Source organism: Boleophthalmus pectinirostris, unplaced genomic scaffold, assembly GCF_026225935.1.
Source record: "Boleophthalmus pectinirostris isolate CB_2022bp ecotype Guang Dong unplaced genomic scaffold, ASM2622593v1 HiC_scaffold_6, whole genome shotgun sequence".
Lineage (NCBI taxonomy): Eukaryota > Metazoa > Chordata > Actinopteri > Gobiiformes > Gobiidae > Boleophthalmus > Boleophthalmus pectinirostris.
This window is the reverse complement of record NW_026571447.1, coordinates 8954944-8973767: the sequence shown is the minus strand read 5'-3', so window position 1 is coordinate 8973767 and position 18824 is coordinate 8954944. Positions and strand designations below refer to the sequence as shown.

The 18824-nt window shown below is 39.7% G+C and overlaps 1 protein-coding gene across 1 annotated transcript in view; it reads right to left on the bottom strand.

The window, feature by feature from the left end:
• Window positions 1-795: 795 nt before the first annotated feature.
• si:ch211-113g11.6 (uncharacterized protein LOC559008 homolog) overlaps window positions 796-18824 on the bottom strand; it is a 225038-nt gene continuing 207009 nt past the window's right edge. The window contains exons 11-14 of the mRNA XM_055163474.1: window positions 11491-11606; window positions 6391-6563; window positions 2491-2546; window positions 796-1187 (exon numbers count right to left, since the gene is read on the bottom strand). Of these exons, the coding sequence (XP_055019449.1) occupies window positions 841-1187; window positions 2491-2546; window positions 6391-6563; window positions 11491-11606 (692 nt within the window). The 3' untranslated portion in view covers window positions 796-840. The remainder of the gene's footprint in view (window positions 1188-2490; window positions 2547-6390; window positions 6564-11490; window positions 11607-18824) is intronic.

Below are 18824 nucleotides of genomic sequence, written 5' to 3'. Positions count from 1 at the left end.
TGACTACAACTGGATTTTAATCATCACTCATTTGGAGCCTCCATTTGAACACATTTATACACTGTTTTATAACTACCAACCCAACTGTAGCTCATACTCAGGCTGTCAGCCAGTGCAGAGTTAGCTTTCCTGTGTTGTCAGTGATGAGCTGTGGGCGCTCTGAGTTCATAAGAGCGGAGTTTAGTCGCTGCTCTGGGGAGGAGCATGTGAAAGGAAAAAGACACCAAACAAAGCTGTGAACAAGGCGTAGGGATACGTCTGATTCAACATGTGAGAAGGCCTGTCTGAGGAGGAGCCCAGCGCGAGGAGGACTCAGACGCACTAAAGATAGCACCAAGTCCACCGGGTCGGCAGCATCGGCCCCGCTGCTCATTGTGCTTAGGAGTGGAGTCCCCAGTTTAAGGCTTTGAATCTCAATACCAGACATTAGAATACCATACCCAAAGAGAACAACATGGAGGAGGAGATGGATAGCGCTTTTAAAGGTTTACATATTCACAAATAAGCACAATCATTTGGAAAACAAGTAAAAATGGTAAAAAGAACGGCCTGGTATTGGCGCATTTTGCCCAACTCTCAGATATGTATCTTTTGAGTTAGAGAGGACAGGTTTCCAAAGCATTTAACTATGGCTTCAGAGCACATCTGTTAGACCCTTGTTTAGTTTGGTTAAATCAGACATATTTCATTTCTATTGTTAAAGAGTTGACAGCTAACTGGGACAATGGTGTGGTGTACTGACCATGTATTAAATGCTGTGTAAACCTAGCCGTACAGTGGCTCCCTGGTCGCTCTTCAGTGGGAGCCTCAGGAGAGGGTTAGCATTAGCACTAGCTGCAGTTAATGGAGCCATAGAGTAGCCGCAGCCAGCAGCAGTGACAGGCCCAGGGAGCAGAGCACAGAGGCGGCCAGCAGGGGGCTCTGGTTCACCAGCCTGAAGGAGATGACCTCCACTTTGAAGCCGTCCTCGGAGGCCATGCAGCGGAATACGCCCTCCTTCAGCGGGGTGTCCACGGCCGGGCCCAGCACACAGAAGTCCCCGGAGAACAGGCAGGGGTAGTTGAGCCCGCAGTTGTCCCGCTCCCAGCGGTACGTGGCATGGAAGGAGCGCACCGGGCACGGCAGGAACACGGTGGTGTTTTTGGGAACAAGCACCTCTTTGGGCGAGGTTTTACGCAGCTTCAGGGCTGAGGAAAGACAACATGTGTGACCAGTGTATAGATAATGTATATATATATATATATAATCAACCATACAAGATTCATCAAGACATCCCACACTGCAGCTCAGGAACAGTAGCTCAATTTTATGTGGGCATAAAAATGACAAGAACTGAATCATGAGGAGGAATGAGTCTTCAGTCTGAATCATTATGTACTTAAAGGTTAAACGTCATCCTCTGAAAGAGCAGAGGTGAATGTGAAAGCTTTCTTTGTGAAAAATAAATACGATTTTTATAAAATATTAATACACTTAGCATTTGGGGTTGGCATTTTCAGTGGCATGTGCTGCAGCATACCCTTTTGAGTCCAGAGCAGATTCTAAAAGTAGATAAAATGATCATCTCCAGTGAGTGAAAATGATTGTGTCTATTACTTCAGATTGCATATTAAATTGGTAGATATATCTGTGAAAAAATTAAAAGATGTGCCCCAGTAACAGGAGAGGAGCAGCTATGATCGACAGTGGAGCTCTGTTTTGTTTTGTTCACATATGTTAGAGTAGTCTGTTCCACAATCATGTTTGAGTAATTGAGTATCTGTGTGCACCTCCAAAACTCAAAATGCTCAAGCTCAAATGTTCCACCTTGTGATATCATGAAACTGTAGTTTTCAACAGCTACCTTTTACCTTTGGTTCAGTAATGGTTGGATATTTCCAGGTCTGAAATCATCCACATGATTTTAGTGAAGATGTCTGGAGTTTAAAAACACAGTGGAGCACTTACTGTATCACCACATGACATCACAAGATGGAACAGAGTGTTTTATGTTTGAGAAAAGAACATGTATGAATGAAACAAAACACTACTCCAGGTCTGTTTGTGATGAGGAAACATTACAATATAAATCAAAACATCATGTAAAATAGACCCTTTAACCACATGACAGCACTTTTACTCAAATAAAATGTAGTTACTCTTCACACTGTCCCTTAGAGCAAACTGCAAAAGTAGATAAAATGATCATCTCTAGTGAGTGGAAATGCTTGTGTGTATTACTCCAGATTGCATATTAAATTGTTAGATATATGCGTGAAAAGATGAAAAGACGTGCCCTAGTAACATGAGAGGAGCAGCTACAATGGAGTCTGGGGAATATTGTGCTGATTAGCCTGTGGTAAGTGGGCTGGCCCTTTGAAGCAGGGCACCAAACCTCCCCCCTGCAGCCTCCTGGTCCAAGCTCAATTATATGATATCATCTTTGCTCTGTGAGTCTTCATTAGAACACAAGCGCTAGTGCACAGAGTCTAGCCCGAGGACAGGACTTACCGGCAGCCTCCCCGCACACTGACGAGTTGGAATGGTCCAGGTTTTGAATCAGGCTCCTGTGAACATAAAAATGACAAACGAGTCATATTAAAGCGCAGTGGTTTTGGGATCTCCTTAAGTTAACCATGAGTAAACGAATGGTGTTGTCTGTGGACCAGCGGGAGTCTTGTTAGCAAATAAGATGTATAAACCGGGTCTCCTGCTGTGAACTGTTCTCTGTTCTCGTACAGTTTGTACTCAAATCGTACTCAGTAATCTTACTCTGAAAGATTAGTCAATAAATCAATACATTCAATCAAAACAATAAATGAATGCGCAAAGTCTGATAATAAAGGATAGACACACAAATTAGAAAAAAATAATCATAATTGAAGGAGCGGTACAAGAAACACAAATGTTTAAATCATTTCATATTATCAACATTAAGCTTTTGGCGCTTGTAGACGTACTCACAGTGAGAAACTAAAACTTCTACTCAAGAAAGAGTACTGTTATGCAGTTTGTTTTTTTCATATACTTGTATGTCTAATAATAATTTAATGATTTTAACTGTCCCATATTACTCTATTTTCTGATCTGTGTTATAATGTTTCCTCATCACAAACAGAGCTGGAGCTGTGGTTTGTTTCATGCTCAGGCTTTGTTCTTCTGAAGCAGGGGTCGGCAACCCGTGGCTCTTTCATCCTTCTGTTGTGGCTCCCTGTGACTTGGGAAAATAAATAATGAGTATTTAATTACAATGTATTTTTATTTTAGTTTGTTTGTTTTTAAATGTGATTCTAAATTTTTAGATAATAGAAATCTTGTTACATTCAAATAAAATGTTTTTTTTAATATTTTTGTTGCTCAAAATATGTGTCAAAGCCGCTGATCACCCAACACACAACTATATCTGGCAGCCCGGACTTACCTGCCCCAGAAGCATGATGTATAAAGCTTTTAGACCCCTGGAAGGTAAATGATGGATAAATCCAAGAAAAGAAAAGTTCCTGAAGAAAACAGAACGTTTAATGCTACGTGGGCCAATTTATTTGCTTTCACAGCTGATGAGACACACGATAAAATGATGCTGGAACACAGAAGCAGACGGTATTTTTGTTCACTGCGGGTGGATAATTTCTTTGAATTCTTATTTTCTATGAGGAAGACTCAAATATACATAGAGTAATAATGGGTTTAATGCAGCTTTGTGCACATTTGTTTACATTTTACAGAAACAAAACTTATAACCACATGGCTCATCTACATAAACCATAAGCACTGAAAAAAACAGCTCGCTTCTTGTGCGCTGATGCGGTTCAGATTCTGTCGGACTAAAGGACAAGAATCAGTGGAATATGAGTGTTCTCTCTGTGACAGAGAGATCTGCAGCTGATGGTGAGTCTGTTCTTTGCTTCTATCGCATTGGTGATGGTTCATGTGAAACTTTTCAGAGACAAGTCTGCAGGTCATATGCATTGACCGTGTATATGAATGGACTTATATTCTCTGTAACATTTCATTGATTTTGTAAATGCAACACAGTATAGTCTTTTATCCTCAGCGTACAGGTTAAAAAAGATATGCTCATCCTCGTTATATCTTCATGTTAGATGTCAAAAGGGTTTTGTGGTGTTTTCTTTTCTGTGGGAGCCGCTCCAAATGGCTCTTTGAGTATTTAAGGTTGCCGACCCGTGTTCTAAACGAATAGAACAGAAGAATAGAAAAGAAATACTTTTCAGAGAAGCATACTTTCACTTCTATATTTGAGTTATATTTTCTTATTGAAGTAGCAGTACTCTTACTTGAGTAAAAGTTTCCCACTGTGAGTAAGTCTACAAGCTTTATGTTGACTTTTTGTGCATTATTTCATTTTACAATTACTCTATAAGTTACTCTTAGTTGAGCAGTACTTTTCTCAAATATTTAACTTTACTTCTACTTGAGTAACATTATTCTGAAGTAATAGCAGTTTTACTAGAGTACAATTTTTGCATACTCTATCCACCTGTGGAAATATTCAAAGTGAATGCAGCAAAAAGCACATCTAATCCTGCACAGCCCTTTATCTCTCTCCCTCTGTTTGAAGCGTGTGCGTTGTTGTCTTTCTGGCAGTAAACAGATGCCCGTTTTGTGCTCGGTGTGACAGAGGGAGCAGTCAAGCAGAGCGCAGAGATTGGACTTGCACTGGTAATGACCTCCACACATCACAAAGTCTGTTTATTTACACAGTTCTGCACACACTGACACGGGGCGAGAGACCTGAGGGCCACGCACCAATCATTTCTGCATTTATTTCAAACACAAACACCATCCTCCGAGTTTAAAGGGCCCATATTATGCCATTTTCTGATCGGTGTTGTAATGTTGTTTTCTCATCAAAACATACCTGGAGTTTTGTTTGAGTTCTTCTCTCAAACTGAAACACTCTGGTTTGCGATGTCATGTGATAATACAGGAAGTGCCCCACTGTGTTTTTAAACTCACTTGAATCATTCTGCTGATTTCAGCCCTGGAATTGTCAATCTCTACTGAACAAAAAGTAAAAAGTAGCTGTTCACTTGAAAATGACAACTTCCAGAGCGTTTTGAACTTTGAAGATGTAAACAGACTCTAATAAAGAATTACTCAAACCTGTGAATGAAACAAAACACAGCTCCAGGTTTGTTTTTGAGGAGGTAACAACATTATAACAGGGCTCACAAGAATCCAGTTTGTGTATTATAGGGCCTTTAACGTTGCCTGGCAAGTCCATGTGGGAAATATTCTGTGTTGATCATGCTGATTCACCCAATATCTTGTACCTTGGAATGACAACAGGGTGAAAAACACGTATGACTATCTATAGTTCTGTAAAAGACATTTTTTTCTGTACTTTGAGATGCCACGAAGCAGAAAACTGATGTATCTGGACCCCGTGGCATGTACCCACCCATGATAAAGTGCACCGGGTCAGCATTATTGTTCATTTTCTTGCTGTATATGCTAAATCAACAAGTTAATGTTTTGTCAGATGTGTGGTATAAAGCTACACCTCACTGTGAGTTGGGCAGAGGCGTCGTTCCGGGGTGACAGCTGTACTTGGTAATCAATACTGAATCCCTCTCAATGGAAAATGCTGAAATAAAGTGGCCTGCTTTCTCGGATCCTTCCATCTTTTGTGCTTCTTTCTAGGACACGCACTGAACCTTCCGAAAAAACCCACATCCACAAAGATGTATTTTTTATGAGTCTGGTCACCACACCCATTAAATCAAATTAAAATAGTACAGTTTAATAGTGTTGTCACGATACAAACATTTTGAGTCAAAGAGTAGAGTTAATAGTCTATACCGATATTAATCTATGGTACAGCAGCTCCACTGGCTCCTCATCACACACCTCATACTGAACTAGATATCCTGCTCCTCACATTTGAAGCCCTGCGCGCCTCCTCTTCTCTCTCTTCTCCTCTCGTGCACTTCCACTCCACTCCTCTCTCTTCTCTGTCCTCTTCTCTCTTCTCTCCAGTTTGGAACTTTAAAAAACCGGTCACGTTTTTCACAGTTTTGTGTAAAGTGCCAGAGGAAGTTCTCTTAAAGAAGGGGTTCTCAAACTGTGGGTGAGGGTCCAAAAAAGGGGCACAGAGTGTTTCAGTGCAGTTTGCTTGGCTTTGTATTAGGTAGATCATTTTGACTTGGTCATTTTGTAAGTAGCTCGCATGCTGAAAAAGTGTGAGCACCCCTGGTCTACATGATGCTTTTATTTCAGTATTTTGTCTGTAAATTAATTCCTATTCCTGATTTGGAACTTGACTCCAAATGTGCCCTATAACTGCCGGCCTCGGTGAGCTTCATTTGACTGGAGCCGAACGCTATTTGCGACATCACACTCACTCAGTCCGCTTCTTTATACGGTCTATGTTTACGAGGGTGGACATACCCGGTGGTGACGTTGTACCCGGGCGGGATGGGGATGCACTTCCTCTGGAGACGGTCCCAGCCGCAGTACGGGTCCCGGGACAGGATGCACTCCCGGCACGTGTCTCCATAGCGACCGCAGTCTGCCAGGGTGAGCCTCTGCACCTCCATGGCCGTGCCCACGTACAGGTGACCCTAAGACGAAGGACACAGCACAGTTCACGTCAGTCATTATAGAATAAGATAGACTAGACAGGCTGAATGACATGAGAGAGGTGATGTTTGATAACTATTCTGGATTCATCTTGTTATTTTTCTTCTTTATTTTTTAACCGTTTTATCACAGTAAACGGAAAAACAGAAATAAATAAAACTTTCACTTACAAATTAAAACTTAACATAGACACAAAGGCAGGAATTAATCAAGGTTAAGCCAGGAAATTGTGATTTTTAAAAACTGATTTTCATTTTTTTGTATGTGTTTTATGTATTTAATGATAACTCTTTATTTAAATATACAATAATGACACCCTTAATAAAGAACCCTTAATAAAGCATGAAGAAATACTTAATTCATAATCAACTAATTATTTATTAAGAATGAGTTAAGACTAAGGTACATTTTATTTTTCCTGTTGGGTAAATTCTCCTCTACATTTGACCCAATCTTCAATGCATCTCATCAGAAGGAGGTGAACCAGAGTACCCACAGGAAACCCATCCAGGCACAGGGAGAACATGCAAACTCCATACAGAAAGGCCCATGTGACCTGGGAATTGAACTAGGAACCTTCTTGCTGTGAAGCGTGAGAGCTAGCCACTGGGTTTAGTAACTACGTAACACCTTATCCCTAACTCCTAACTCAGACCCTTAATAGGAGGGTTTCAGTCACGTGATCACGATGATGCGCGAATTTCAGGTGGAGGGCAGGAAGTGAAGACAAACACGACAAACACGGCTCTGGAGAACACAGATATGGAGAAGAGTTCTTATTGTAAGGATTTAGAGCCAGTAGCGAGGCAAAAGTACGAGCAGTTAGTCGACAAATATATTGGCCCTGATCTTATTGAAAATGAGAGAATTTTCAAGATTTGCCGACAATCGAGGCAGAGGATATCACGAACTATTTAACTCTTCAGACATCGTTCTACACCAGACAACAGATGAAGGCGTACAAAAGTTTGGAGGTATATAACTTTTTTTGTCAGTGGATGGGTCCTCAACCTCGGTGCAAAACGCCTAAATGATGATTATGGTTTGGTCTTCGCCGGGGTGAGTGTTTCTCTTATTTTATGTGTATCGACTGTTATGGGAAAAACTGCAGTGTATCGGCACTAACCTCTATCTGAACTATTTAATGTCAACAAACGTCATTAGCTGTTAGTCGTTAATGATTCGTTTATGTTTAGGTAAACCACAAAAAACAATTTAGCTTTGTAACAAACCTTTGTCGAAGTGTTCACTGCAGACACGAGTATTAGTGAATTCTGCTCCTCCCGACCGCAAACAGGTTTGTAATCCACTTTTTACGGTTTGTTCTGTCGGCTTTTCCCATTTCTGACCTTTGTGGACGACTATATTCGCACTCTAAAAAAATTGCTTTTCCTTCTCTCGGTTAGAACGATTGGCACAGCCGTAAACTACACAACACATCGCATTTTCCTCCAGTCAGTTCACTTCCTGCCCTCCATCTGATTTTGCGTGCTGACAAACGTAGCCCTGTGACGTCACGTGAAACCACACATATTAAACCTTAACTTTGCCCTCCATCTGAGCTGACAAACGTAGCCCTGTGACGTCACGTGAAACCCACATATTAACCCTTAATTGAAGGCACAATGTGTAACTTTCTGGAGGAGGCCTGCATGATCCCATGGAAATAGAAAGTTAAAACCAAACAACATTCTTCACGCAGATAAAGTTTTATGCCAAACTATACATATTAGAGTAGATTTACAAAACATGTGCTAAATTACAAGTGGAAACAGTCTGCTATTTGTGGACATGTGGCACCTGATTTTACATTAGAAACTGGTATAAAAGAATGAGAACTTCGTACATCAGTTACTTGAGACGGCTGCGTTGGAGGAGAGGGAGCAGCCCAAGAACATAGAGAAAAATCCCACACATCGTCTTACTTGCAAATTGTGAGATTTATTAGGATGTTTCAGCACTAGGCTTTCATCAGGCAGACCTCAGTTTAGTTTCTGCGCACACGCACCCTACATTATACGATAACTTTGCTCACTGATATACCATTTATAGCCGTACAATTTTCTTTAATCGTTTAGCCTAATACAATTAAAACCAGCTTCAATTTTCATTTTCTACACGTGCTCGTTGTAGATATACAGTAAACCTGAAGCATGAGAGATGTGTTTGAAAACCCTGCTTAAACATTTACTGTAGCCAATAGAGCTGCAGAAATGTCCAGTTTGGGACACATTAGCAGGAGAAAAGGTGCACTAACGAAGAAGCGCACACACGGGTTGGCCACTTGAGACCAACACTGCAAGGACCAGTGTTCTGTCAAAATGGACTGCCCCGTCGAAATGAGCTAAACACAGCCTAAATTGACATTGACGTCTATCGATTCACACCACCCCAGCTTTACGTTTTTCCGTAAAGCTAAAAAAGGCTCCCACCATATAAGAGAAAGAAATCATAAATAAATATCATAGGTTACAGTGTGAAAGAAAAAAACTAAAAATATAAAAACAAAAACATTTTCACCACATGGAAACAAAATAAAATACGATGCAATGAAAATGATAATGATAAAATCAAATATTAAATCCAAACCATTCAATCATCTAATTTGTAGATATTCTGCTGCAAATCTAACACACACATTGTCGTTGTTTAACTGGTCAAAACACACAATAAAACCAATACACTTTTAAATTTTGACTTGTTACTCCACTTCTACCTCGGGAGCTCAAATCGACGGCATTTACCGTATTTTCCGGGCTATTAGGCGCTCTGGATTATAAGACGCACTGTCATTAAATGGTCTATTTTTGAACTTTTTTCACAAATAAACTGCACCGGACTTTAAACGAAACACAACAGTTGGATGGGTCAGTGGGACTTTGTTTGGCGCGTTCACGGTGACTCTGGGCTTTGTTCAGTTGTGGCGTGTAGGGAGGGTGCTGTCTGGGACCGCTGGATTGTTGCCGTGCTCGCAGTGACTCAGTTGTTCAGTTGTGGCTCAGAATGGCACATTGCGCTCCCCTTTTCGGTTCGTTCCTTTGTTCCGTTCCTCGTCGGCGTGGAGTGATGAGTGTGGCTGTGGGTGTGTTTCGCTGTGCGGTCGCTGTCTGCTCTGTGTGTGTTTGCGTGCGCTGCGGGTGGTGCGGCTTTGTAGTTTACTGAAGTCGTGCTGGGACACCCGAGGTGGATTCGTGTATGCGGTGCTCTGGATTGCGGGGCGCGCGGTAGTTTTTTGATGCGGTTAGAGGCTTAAGAGCGCGTCTAATAGCCCAGAAAATATGGTAAACTCTAAACAGCTCTTAGGGGTTGTACGCATGAGCAGTAGCGCTAGGGAGCTCAAATTGACAGGACACCGGCAACAGATGCGCCTAATCCCGTACACCGTGTGGAGCCAGTGTGACGGACAGGGGACGCTCGCCTCTTTTGTGGATCACGAGGAACAGGACCAAAGTAAGTATCACATGTAAAGAGTCTTTGTATTACGCTGTGTCTGCCTTCAAAACAGGGTAGACCTAATTATTATGTTTTAATATTGTGAATTTGTCCTTTTTTCTTAACATCACTTTTAATGCACTGTTGTTACAGAAACTAGAACTGTCTTTCCAACTTCGTAAATGTCCACAAAGTTTTTACCCTTGTCGTCTTGATAATGAAGCAGCGCCCCGCTAAACAGCTTCATCTGGACTAGGGATGGGCATTCAATGAAATTTTCTTAATCGATCGTCGGAAGAATTAACGATCGATTATTGATTAATCATTAACGTTTTTATATTAAAATTATCATCATTATTATTACTATCTGCACTACTAATCTGCATAAATAAATTCAACTTTACGACATATAAACCGTAACGACTCTAGAGCCACATCAGCCCGTTTGACATTATAATGTGTTTAATTCAGTTTTGAGCAACTCTCACAGAAACAAAACTTAAAACCGCATCGCTAATTTGCATAAATTAAGCGAAGATAAAACTACAGCTCTTGTGTCGATGATGTGGTCAATTTTCTGTCGGATTAAAAGACATGATTCAGTGGAATACAGGTTAGTGTGACCATATTTGTGTTTGTCAAAACCAGGACACCGTACGGGGGAGGGAGGTGGGGCCTCGTCATCGACATTGCGCGACTCTCACCTGGTAAAGCTTTTTCCCACTGGACACCGAAACATATGTGCTGCTTTGTACACTGTGCACATGGCCTCACACTTGTCCCGAACACAACGGAAAGCGTGGAATTTCTTGTACAAGTCTTCGTTAAATACGCATTTGTGCTTCGGTACGTTGCAGACTGACCGTTTCTGTTTGTGTTTGCTCGCTCCTTCTGAGTGCAGAGCATCATGTACAGACCTGTTTGGTCACGCTACGCACAGCAACCTACATTCGGTTTGTCGATTAAAATTAACGTAATCGATGAAATTCTTAATGATCAATTATTGATTAACCGATTAATCATGCCCATCCCTAATCTGGACTTTCTCGTCCTTCTTTTTTTTGCACATTTAGGCCAAAACACTTTCACAAAAATCCATGGCAACAAGCAGGAGAAAGCCCTCCTCCAGACCAAATAAAAGTCACAGTATGGGTGCATGTTTTTCACTACAATAAACACAACCAACATTTTAAATCAGCTATTTTTTGGCTACGCACTGTGACTTTAAGTAGTTACTAAACCTGAATCATTTTTATTGAACTATTTGAACACTGTGAATTCATCATCGTGTTTTATTAAAGTGTAGTTAACCTATTATTATTCTGAATACAGCATCGTCTAGTATTGCCAGTGTATAACAGAAACCCCCTCTCTCCTTTCCTGTGTCTGTGTGAAGACTAGACAACACTAGACGCTAGACTGTGGCACTAGAGTGAATAACAGTGATAGTGTAGAGTGTAAAGAAGCGGGGGGTACCTTTGGTGAGTCGATGACCATGCTGAGCACAGGACTCTCGTTGTGGAACAGGGAGTACTGAGAGATGATGAAAGCTCCGTCGCTGGTGTGGAGGACCTTCAGGACTTTGCCTTGCTCTGCCCAAACAAAAAAGGAGAAGAACAAGTTTATTTTTCTCCTTTCTTTCTTTATTATAGTTTTATTTTTCAGGAAATAACAGTGTTGTGTTGAAGTACGGCAAATACATGAATATCGCAATGTGGGAGAGATAGTTCAGTATTTCTTAGGTGACAAAAAACTGAAAATGAAATGGAAAAAATTGCCTTTAAAGCTCTTATATTACACAAAACTGACTGAGCTTTAAGCCAAGTTATACTGTAATGTTGTTACCTCCTCAAAAACAGACCTGGAGTTGTGTTTTGTTTCATTCACACATGTTTAAGTAACTCTTTATTTTCAGTCTGTCTACACCTCCAAAACTCCAAATGCTCATTTCCACCTTGTGATGTCATGAAGCAGTACTTTTCAAGTTACCAGCTCCTTTTACGTTTCATTTAGAAGAGCTTGACAATTCAATTCCAGGTCTGAAATGATCCAAATGACACAAGTGAAGATATATGCAGTTTAAAAACACAGTAAAACATTTTTTTGTATCCCCACATGACATCACAAGGTGCATATCGCAGGTTTTCATGTTTTTCTAATCATTACTCGGCTTTGTAGGATAGTACTTGTGGTAAATATCATAGTTTTACATAAGTTAAGTGGCAGTTTGTGGGAAAAAGGTCTTGTTCTTGTTCATGGTTGCTAGGTAACAGAACTATAATTACCTCTACATATGTCATATCTGCTGCGGTACATTAAAATTACAAGTAAATTACAACCTTCACTAGTTGTCTAACCTCTCTTTAACTGTCCTGCAACTATTCTCTTGTCTATGTTATAAAACTGTTCCACTTTGTAAGGTCATGTGGCAATACAGGATGTGCTGCACTGTGGTTTCAAACTCCATACACCTTCACTTGAGTGCCTTGAAGGTGGAAAAACATTGTATAAAAATGTGACCATGTACCATTTACCATTCACTAGGAATCATTTGGATCATTTTAGCCCTGAAATTTCCACTCTCTACTGAGTCGCAACCCTCAGGTGAGTCGCAAAACATTTTTTTGGATCGCCTCATCACGATCTGCATGTAGGTCTGCAATGAACAGTTCTGACAAATGAGAGCTAATGAGTCAGCGAATCAAATGTTCCTGCAGCTAAAGTTGAGAAATGCTTGCTCAGTTGTCCAAAAAGAAGGGTGATAAATCAGTAAAGGTCAGTGCACTTCAGGATACTTATGAATGGCTTTTATTGCTGGTTCGATGACTGCTTTCATTGTTTAAAATTTGAGTTACACTAATCATTCAGAGAGGCACGATCACTCAGTCAACAATAAAATATCCTCATTAATGTTCAATAATGGTCAAATCCACCTTTATTTTGTGATTCAAATCCAAATCCACTTTATTTCTATAGCACATTTTTACAAACAAAGCAGTTTCCAAAGTGCTGCACAGTGATCATAAAATGAAGACAACAAAAAGGTAAATTGTTAAAATCATGCCAGTCCTCAGTCAAATAAGGACTTTTGCTTTTATTTGATCAGTCACTCAAATAAAAGCAAAAAACATAAAATCATAAAATAGCACTAAATAAGTAAAATAGATAAATAAAAGACACAGAGGAGCACACAACTCACGCAGTGTTAAAAGCCAGAGAATAAAAGTGGGTTTTAAGAAGAGATTTCAAACTCTCCACTGTGGGAGCTGTTTGGACGTGGAGGGGCAGAGTGTTCCAGAGTTTGGGGCCGACCACAGAGAAGGTCCTGTCCCTCCTTTTTTTCAATCTCGTCTTAGGCACCACGAGTTGGAGCTGGCCCACGGACCTCAGAGCGCACACAGAGGTGTAAATCTGGATGAGGTCCGAGACGTGCTGTGGGCCAGTCCATTCAAAGCTTTAAAAACAAACAATAAAACCTTGAAATCAACCCTAAAATGAACTGGAAACAACTGCAATGATTCTAAAATCTGGGTAATGTGCTCATTTTTTTTAGGTTCCAGTTAAAAATTGCACAGCAGAATTTTGGACTAACTGTAAGCGAGAAAGTGCATAGAGGCTGATGCTGGAAAAAAGTGCATCACAGGCATATAAATGAGAGGAGATAAAAGCGTGCGTGATCAGTTCAAATGATTTAAAAGATAAAAAAGGTTAAATTTTTTATAAAAGCCACAAATGATAAAAGCCAGATTTTACAACAGCATTCACTTGTTTGTTAAATTCAAAATCACTGTCCATAGTGACGCCGAGGTTAGTGTTTCATGTGCCGTTTCAGTGGCCCAGGTCAGTGAGGGGGTCAGTATCGCCAAAATCAATGACCTCAGTTTTGCCTTCATTAAGACTTAAAAAGTTGTGGACCAACCAATCCTTGACATCACTAAGACACTGAGTGGCAAGTAAATTTGGCAATCATCTACGTAGAAATGATATTGAATGCCATGTTTTTTTTTTTTATTTCACTCAACTGAACCCACAATTTAGAGGGACGATGGACGAAGTGGAGCCCCCCAGTCTGATGGAGCAGCTCCTCCCACTGAGGTAAGACTTAAACCACTTGAGGGCGGTCCCCTTGACACCAACACAGCTTTCTAAACAATTTAAAAGAGTCGTAAGAAAGATTTACAAATAATGTCTATTGACTTGTGTTGCAAAGGTTTGTGACTTTTAAAATATGAGTTCCCAGAAATAAAGTTTGGGGAAAACTGCTCTGCTGAACTAAAGATAACTTGAAAACTACAAGGTGGAATTAGGAGTTTTGGATATATAGGTTGACATATATGAATGAAACAAAACACAAGTCCAGGTCTGTTTTTGAGGAGATACAACATTCAAACATGGCTTAAAACTCCCAAGACACAATTTAGTGTTATACGGAACCTTTCAGTCAAAGATCCAAAATTGTAATATCACACAAAATAGCGTTAAACACCCTTTTGTCAGTTAGTAACACGAGTTTGTTTGCTTTCTCGCTGCAACAAATTAGCCTCCTTTAAACGGTTCACAGTTTGCTCGTGTATTAGTATTGACAGTTTTAATACGAGCCATCCATCATCTGAGTTTCATTTCACCAGTGTCCCCGTCCCTGTGTGCCTGGAGCTGTTTGTAAACTGTTATCATCAGAGCCGAACCAGAGCGTATACAGGGCAAACAGTCCGAGCCATTACACAAGATAATTATTTAGATTAACACCAAGTACCATTTAGGAAAATATTTGGCTTTCCAAGAACTACCAGATCTAAACCAGGACTAAATCAGGTCTAAAATCACCTAAAATAGTGATGTGAAATCTGTGAACAAGTCAAACATGTGTGAATGAAACAAAACACAACTCCAGGTCTGTTTTTGAGGAGGTACCAGAATTATAACTTAAAGCTTAAAGCTCACAAGAATCCATTTTGGTTAATATAGGATTGAGCAGCCCTTGGTCACATTCTCACATAGGAATTCTGCGTCAAAATAGTTCAATTATGTCCTCTTTGCAAACGATACCACCCTCGACTGCTCAAAGACAGCTTTTTCAAATGGTGGAGAGGGAGCTGCATCACATTAAAGTCTGGTTTGGTATTAATAAATTGTTGCTAAACAGATACTTGCAAAACAAAAAGTGCAAAATCATGTACAAATGATGCTCAATAATACACCACTAGAAAGAGTTTTTATTCAGAGTAACTACAGACCATAATTTAAACTGGAAATCACACCTAAATAAAATTAGAAATAAATGATCCAAAGTTATTGCAATTATATATAAATACAGATATATTCTAAATAAAAACAGTCTTTTTATTATGTACAACTGGCTGGTAATGGCCTACATAATCTACTGTATTGAGATTTGGAGCAATACATATAAAACTAATCAGAGGTGGGACCAAGTTGTTGTTTTGCAAGTCTCAAGTAAGTCTCAAAACTTTGACCTCAAGTCCGAGCCAAGTCCCAAGTCAAATACAGGACAGTCCAAGTCGAGTCTCGAGTCAAGTCCAAGTCATCTCTTTTGAGCTTCAAGTCATTTCAAGTCTTTAAACCATAGCTTGGATTTTTGTAATTTATATGAAGTTTAAACTAAATTGTACTTAAAAAGTCATGGTATATTTATGAGTTATGTTATATAAGAGCTGTAGAAATCAGGTTTTTCCTTTTTAAATGTTTTGACAAAATCTTAGTGTGAATCATTATAGTCAGAACAGAAAGAATTCAGTTTTTAAAGCGCTAAATAACAGTTAGTTTGTCTTGTAATCTGCACGGAAATGGAAGGATCATGTTTTTTGTAGTCCTTGTTTTACTGTATAGTACTGTGCTGTACTGTATATTACTATAATACATTTGAGGATACCTCAGAGTACTTCAGTTCCATCCAAAGTAACAAACAGAGAAGTGGGAGGGACATGTATCAGTTTGTTCCTTTAAAATTAAGCACCACATTTATCAACTGTAAAGAGAAAAGTATTTTCTAAAAATACATATTTTAAGGAGAAGCATCAAGTCTACTCAAGTCACAGGCCCCAAGTCTGAGTCAAGTTCCAAGTCATTGAGTCCCAAGCCTTAGTCCATTTTATCAAGTCAAATCTCAAGTCCAAGTCACGACTTGCAAGTCCCACCTCTGAGACGAATACAAATCCAATCTTTACCTTGCAAAAAAGGCAATCACATTATCAGCTTTTAATGAACCAACCAATGCATTATTTATAAACCTTCAAACTCTTTTACGATTTAGTCGACCTTTACGCTTTGAAAATCTGGTTCAAAGTAAACAAGAGTCTCTTGTCAAAATCATTACAGAATATGTTCAAAATCTGAAATAGCCAATATGGGCTCAGAGGTGCAGCCGTGTTTATCAAAAAGAAAATCAGAACAAACATTACGAAATTTTGTATATCTGGTAAAGGAACAGTTTGGGATTTTGGACATAGGGCCTCATTTCCTAGGTAGCCAGAGTGTTGGAGATGTATGGAGACACTTTTTAAAATATTCCATCTCATGTCAATGGCCATAGTTATCCTGCCTGTCTTACCCACTCCACAAAACACCCAAAGCAAATCTATTATTGTGCCAGACCGTCAATGTGAATGTCTGTGTTGATAGAGTAATGTTTGAAATAAAACTAACCTTGCAACCTAACCTTGAATTGTCGCATGTTGAGGGACTATTTTCTCATATATCAGTCCGCCACCGCCAAGCATTCTATCGGGAAGTAAAACTCGCTGCTGCAGCTGCTCAGACATAAATCCTTCAAATGCAAGTTTGGTTTTACTTCTGAAATTATTCTATCGACACAGACATTTACATCGACAGTCTGGCATTATAATTGTTTTGCCAGAGTGTTTTGTGGAGTGGGTAAGACTGTTTTTAATGGCAGGCTAACTATGGCCATTGACATGCACTAGCCTAGCACCAGCGACCTCTGCAAATACAAGGACTGGATGGGATATTTAAAAAAGTGTCTCCACACGTCTCCAACACTCTGGCTCACTAGGAAATGAGGCCCTATGTCTAAAATTCCAAACTGTTCCTTTAAAGGGGTGGAGCTCTGGAACAACTTTACAGAAAACCTAAAATTGTGCACCACTCTCTTCCATTTTAAAAGGAAGCTTAAATGTTTAACTCTGGGCATGAATTATGATACTTAGTTTGTGCTATAGTACTTTCAATCAAGCAATCAAATTCCAAGTTTTTGCTACTTGGTTTCTTTATACCTTCATACAGACACTCAGCAAAATACAAAAGCAGTCATTTTCTCATTAGTTCTTCTGGACAACCACTATCACATCTTGGGTTTTCTCTCTTTGTCTTTATTATTGAGCTAAACTTGAGCTGGGAGCCTTTTTCTCTTTGACTTCTTTCAGTTCCTTAACATCAGTGGTTGAAATTGAATCTCATTTTTGAAAAGAGACAAATCTTTTACTTTGTAACTTTCATACATTTTTACACTGATTAAGACTGAGCCAACACAAGAATCAGCACAAAACCAGACTAGGCAACGTGAGCTTTTTGCATTAAAAAACAGATCTGGCATCATAATAAGAGTTATTTTTACGTTATTATTTTTATTGTAGTGCTGCGTTTTATTTAGATCATGCATAATTTCAATGGGTAAACACACTCCCACTCTCACTTTGAATCATCTCTGAGCCTTGGTCGTTTCTCACAATGGTAAAAGAAAAACCTCAAATGAAATGAGAACAAACCAGGTCTCATAGTGCACTAAACCATAAATAAAGCAGCTGTGGATGGACAAAAACATGAATTTATTGGTCTGTAAATAAAAGAAATACTCATAATGCTGCAGTGGGACACGTGTATCACCAAAGGCAGCATGTGTACTGCGAGTTGTACACGCACCATAGTTTGAAAAACACTGATTTAGAGTTGCGTGGGATTGTTGTTAACATGCTCAGAAGAACGCTTGACTATAAGGGTGTGTTCTAGACCAGGACTAAACCAGAACTAGAAAAGGACGAAACTGTATCAAATAAACCAGTTTCAAACAAAAAGTGTGAATGAAGTATGGACTATATAAATGGACACAGTAAACCCACTAGCCACCATGTTCCAAATAGAAAGTGAGCATGGGTGCGCTTCTGGCTCCATCGACTCTGGCTGGACTCCTCTCTCTGTAACTGCTGCTGTGAGCCTCGTTATTTTAGTCTTAAAAAAGCCAAAACATGCACAATGGGTCAAATCCTCCACACTGTAATATCTAATAAGTAGACCTTACTTGAAAAAATCTAGGAAACTGATTGCCTTCAAAAATCTGACTAAAGTGGAAAGTCCACTGAGTCTAAAGGTTGAGTTTACAAGTAATTCCTCAGTGTAGTGGGCAGTAAATTCCTCTTTCATCCAACTAGGCACAACAAGTTATGTGAACTTTCATTTTCATTCACAGAACTCATGTTGTGAAGCTGTGCCAACTCATCAGACAATTCCTGAAATCTGAACTATGTAGTAACCTTTACTTTAAGAATCACACTTTTTTTCATGGTTTGGGTGGTCCTGCAACTTATACTCCAGTGTGACTAACATATTCAAATTTGTGTGTGTCAGTATCTGCTACTATTACTCCTGTGCCACTGTCACATCACTCTACTGCACATGTCTCCTGCAGAAAGAGCCTCTGTCCTGTCTGTATCATGTCAGTCGATCGCAAAATTACTTCTGTACCAATGAAGATTTTAAATTTAAACAAACTTATAAAGACGACTGAGAAGACTGAACACAAATGCCCCCAAAAAGAAAATCATATTTTGCAGATTACA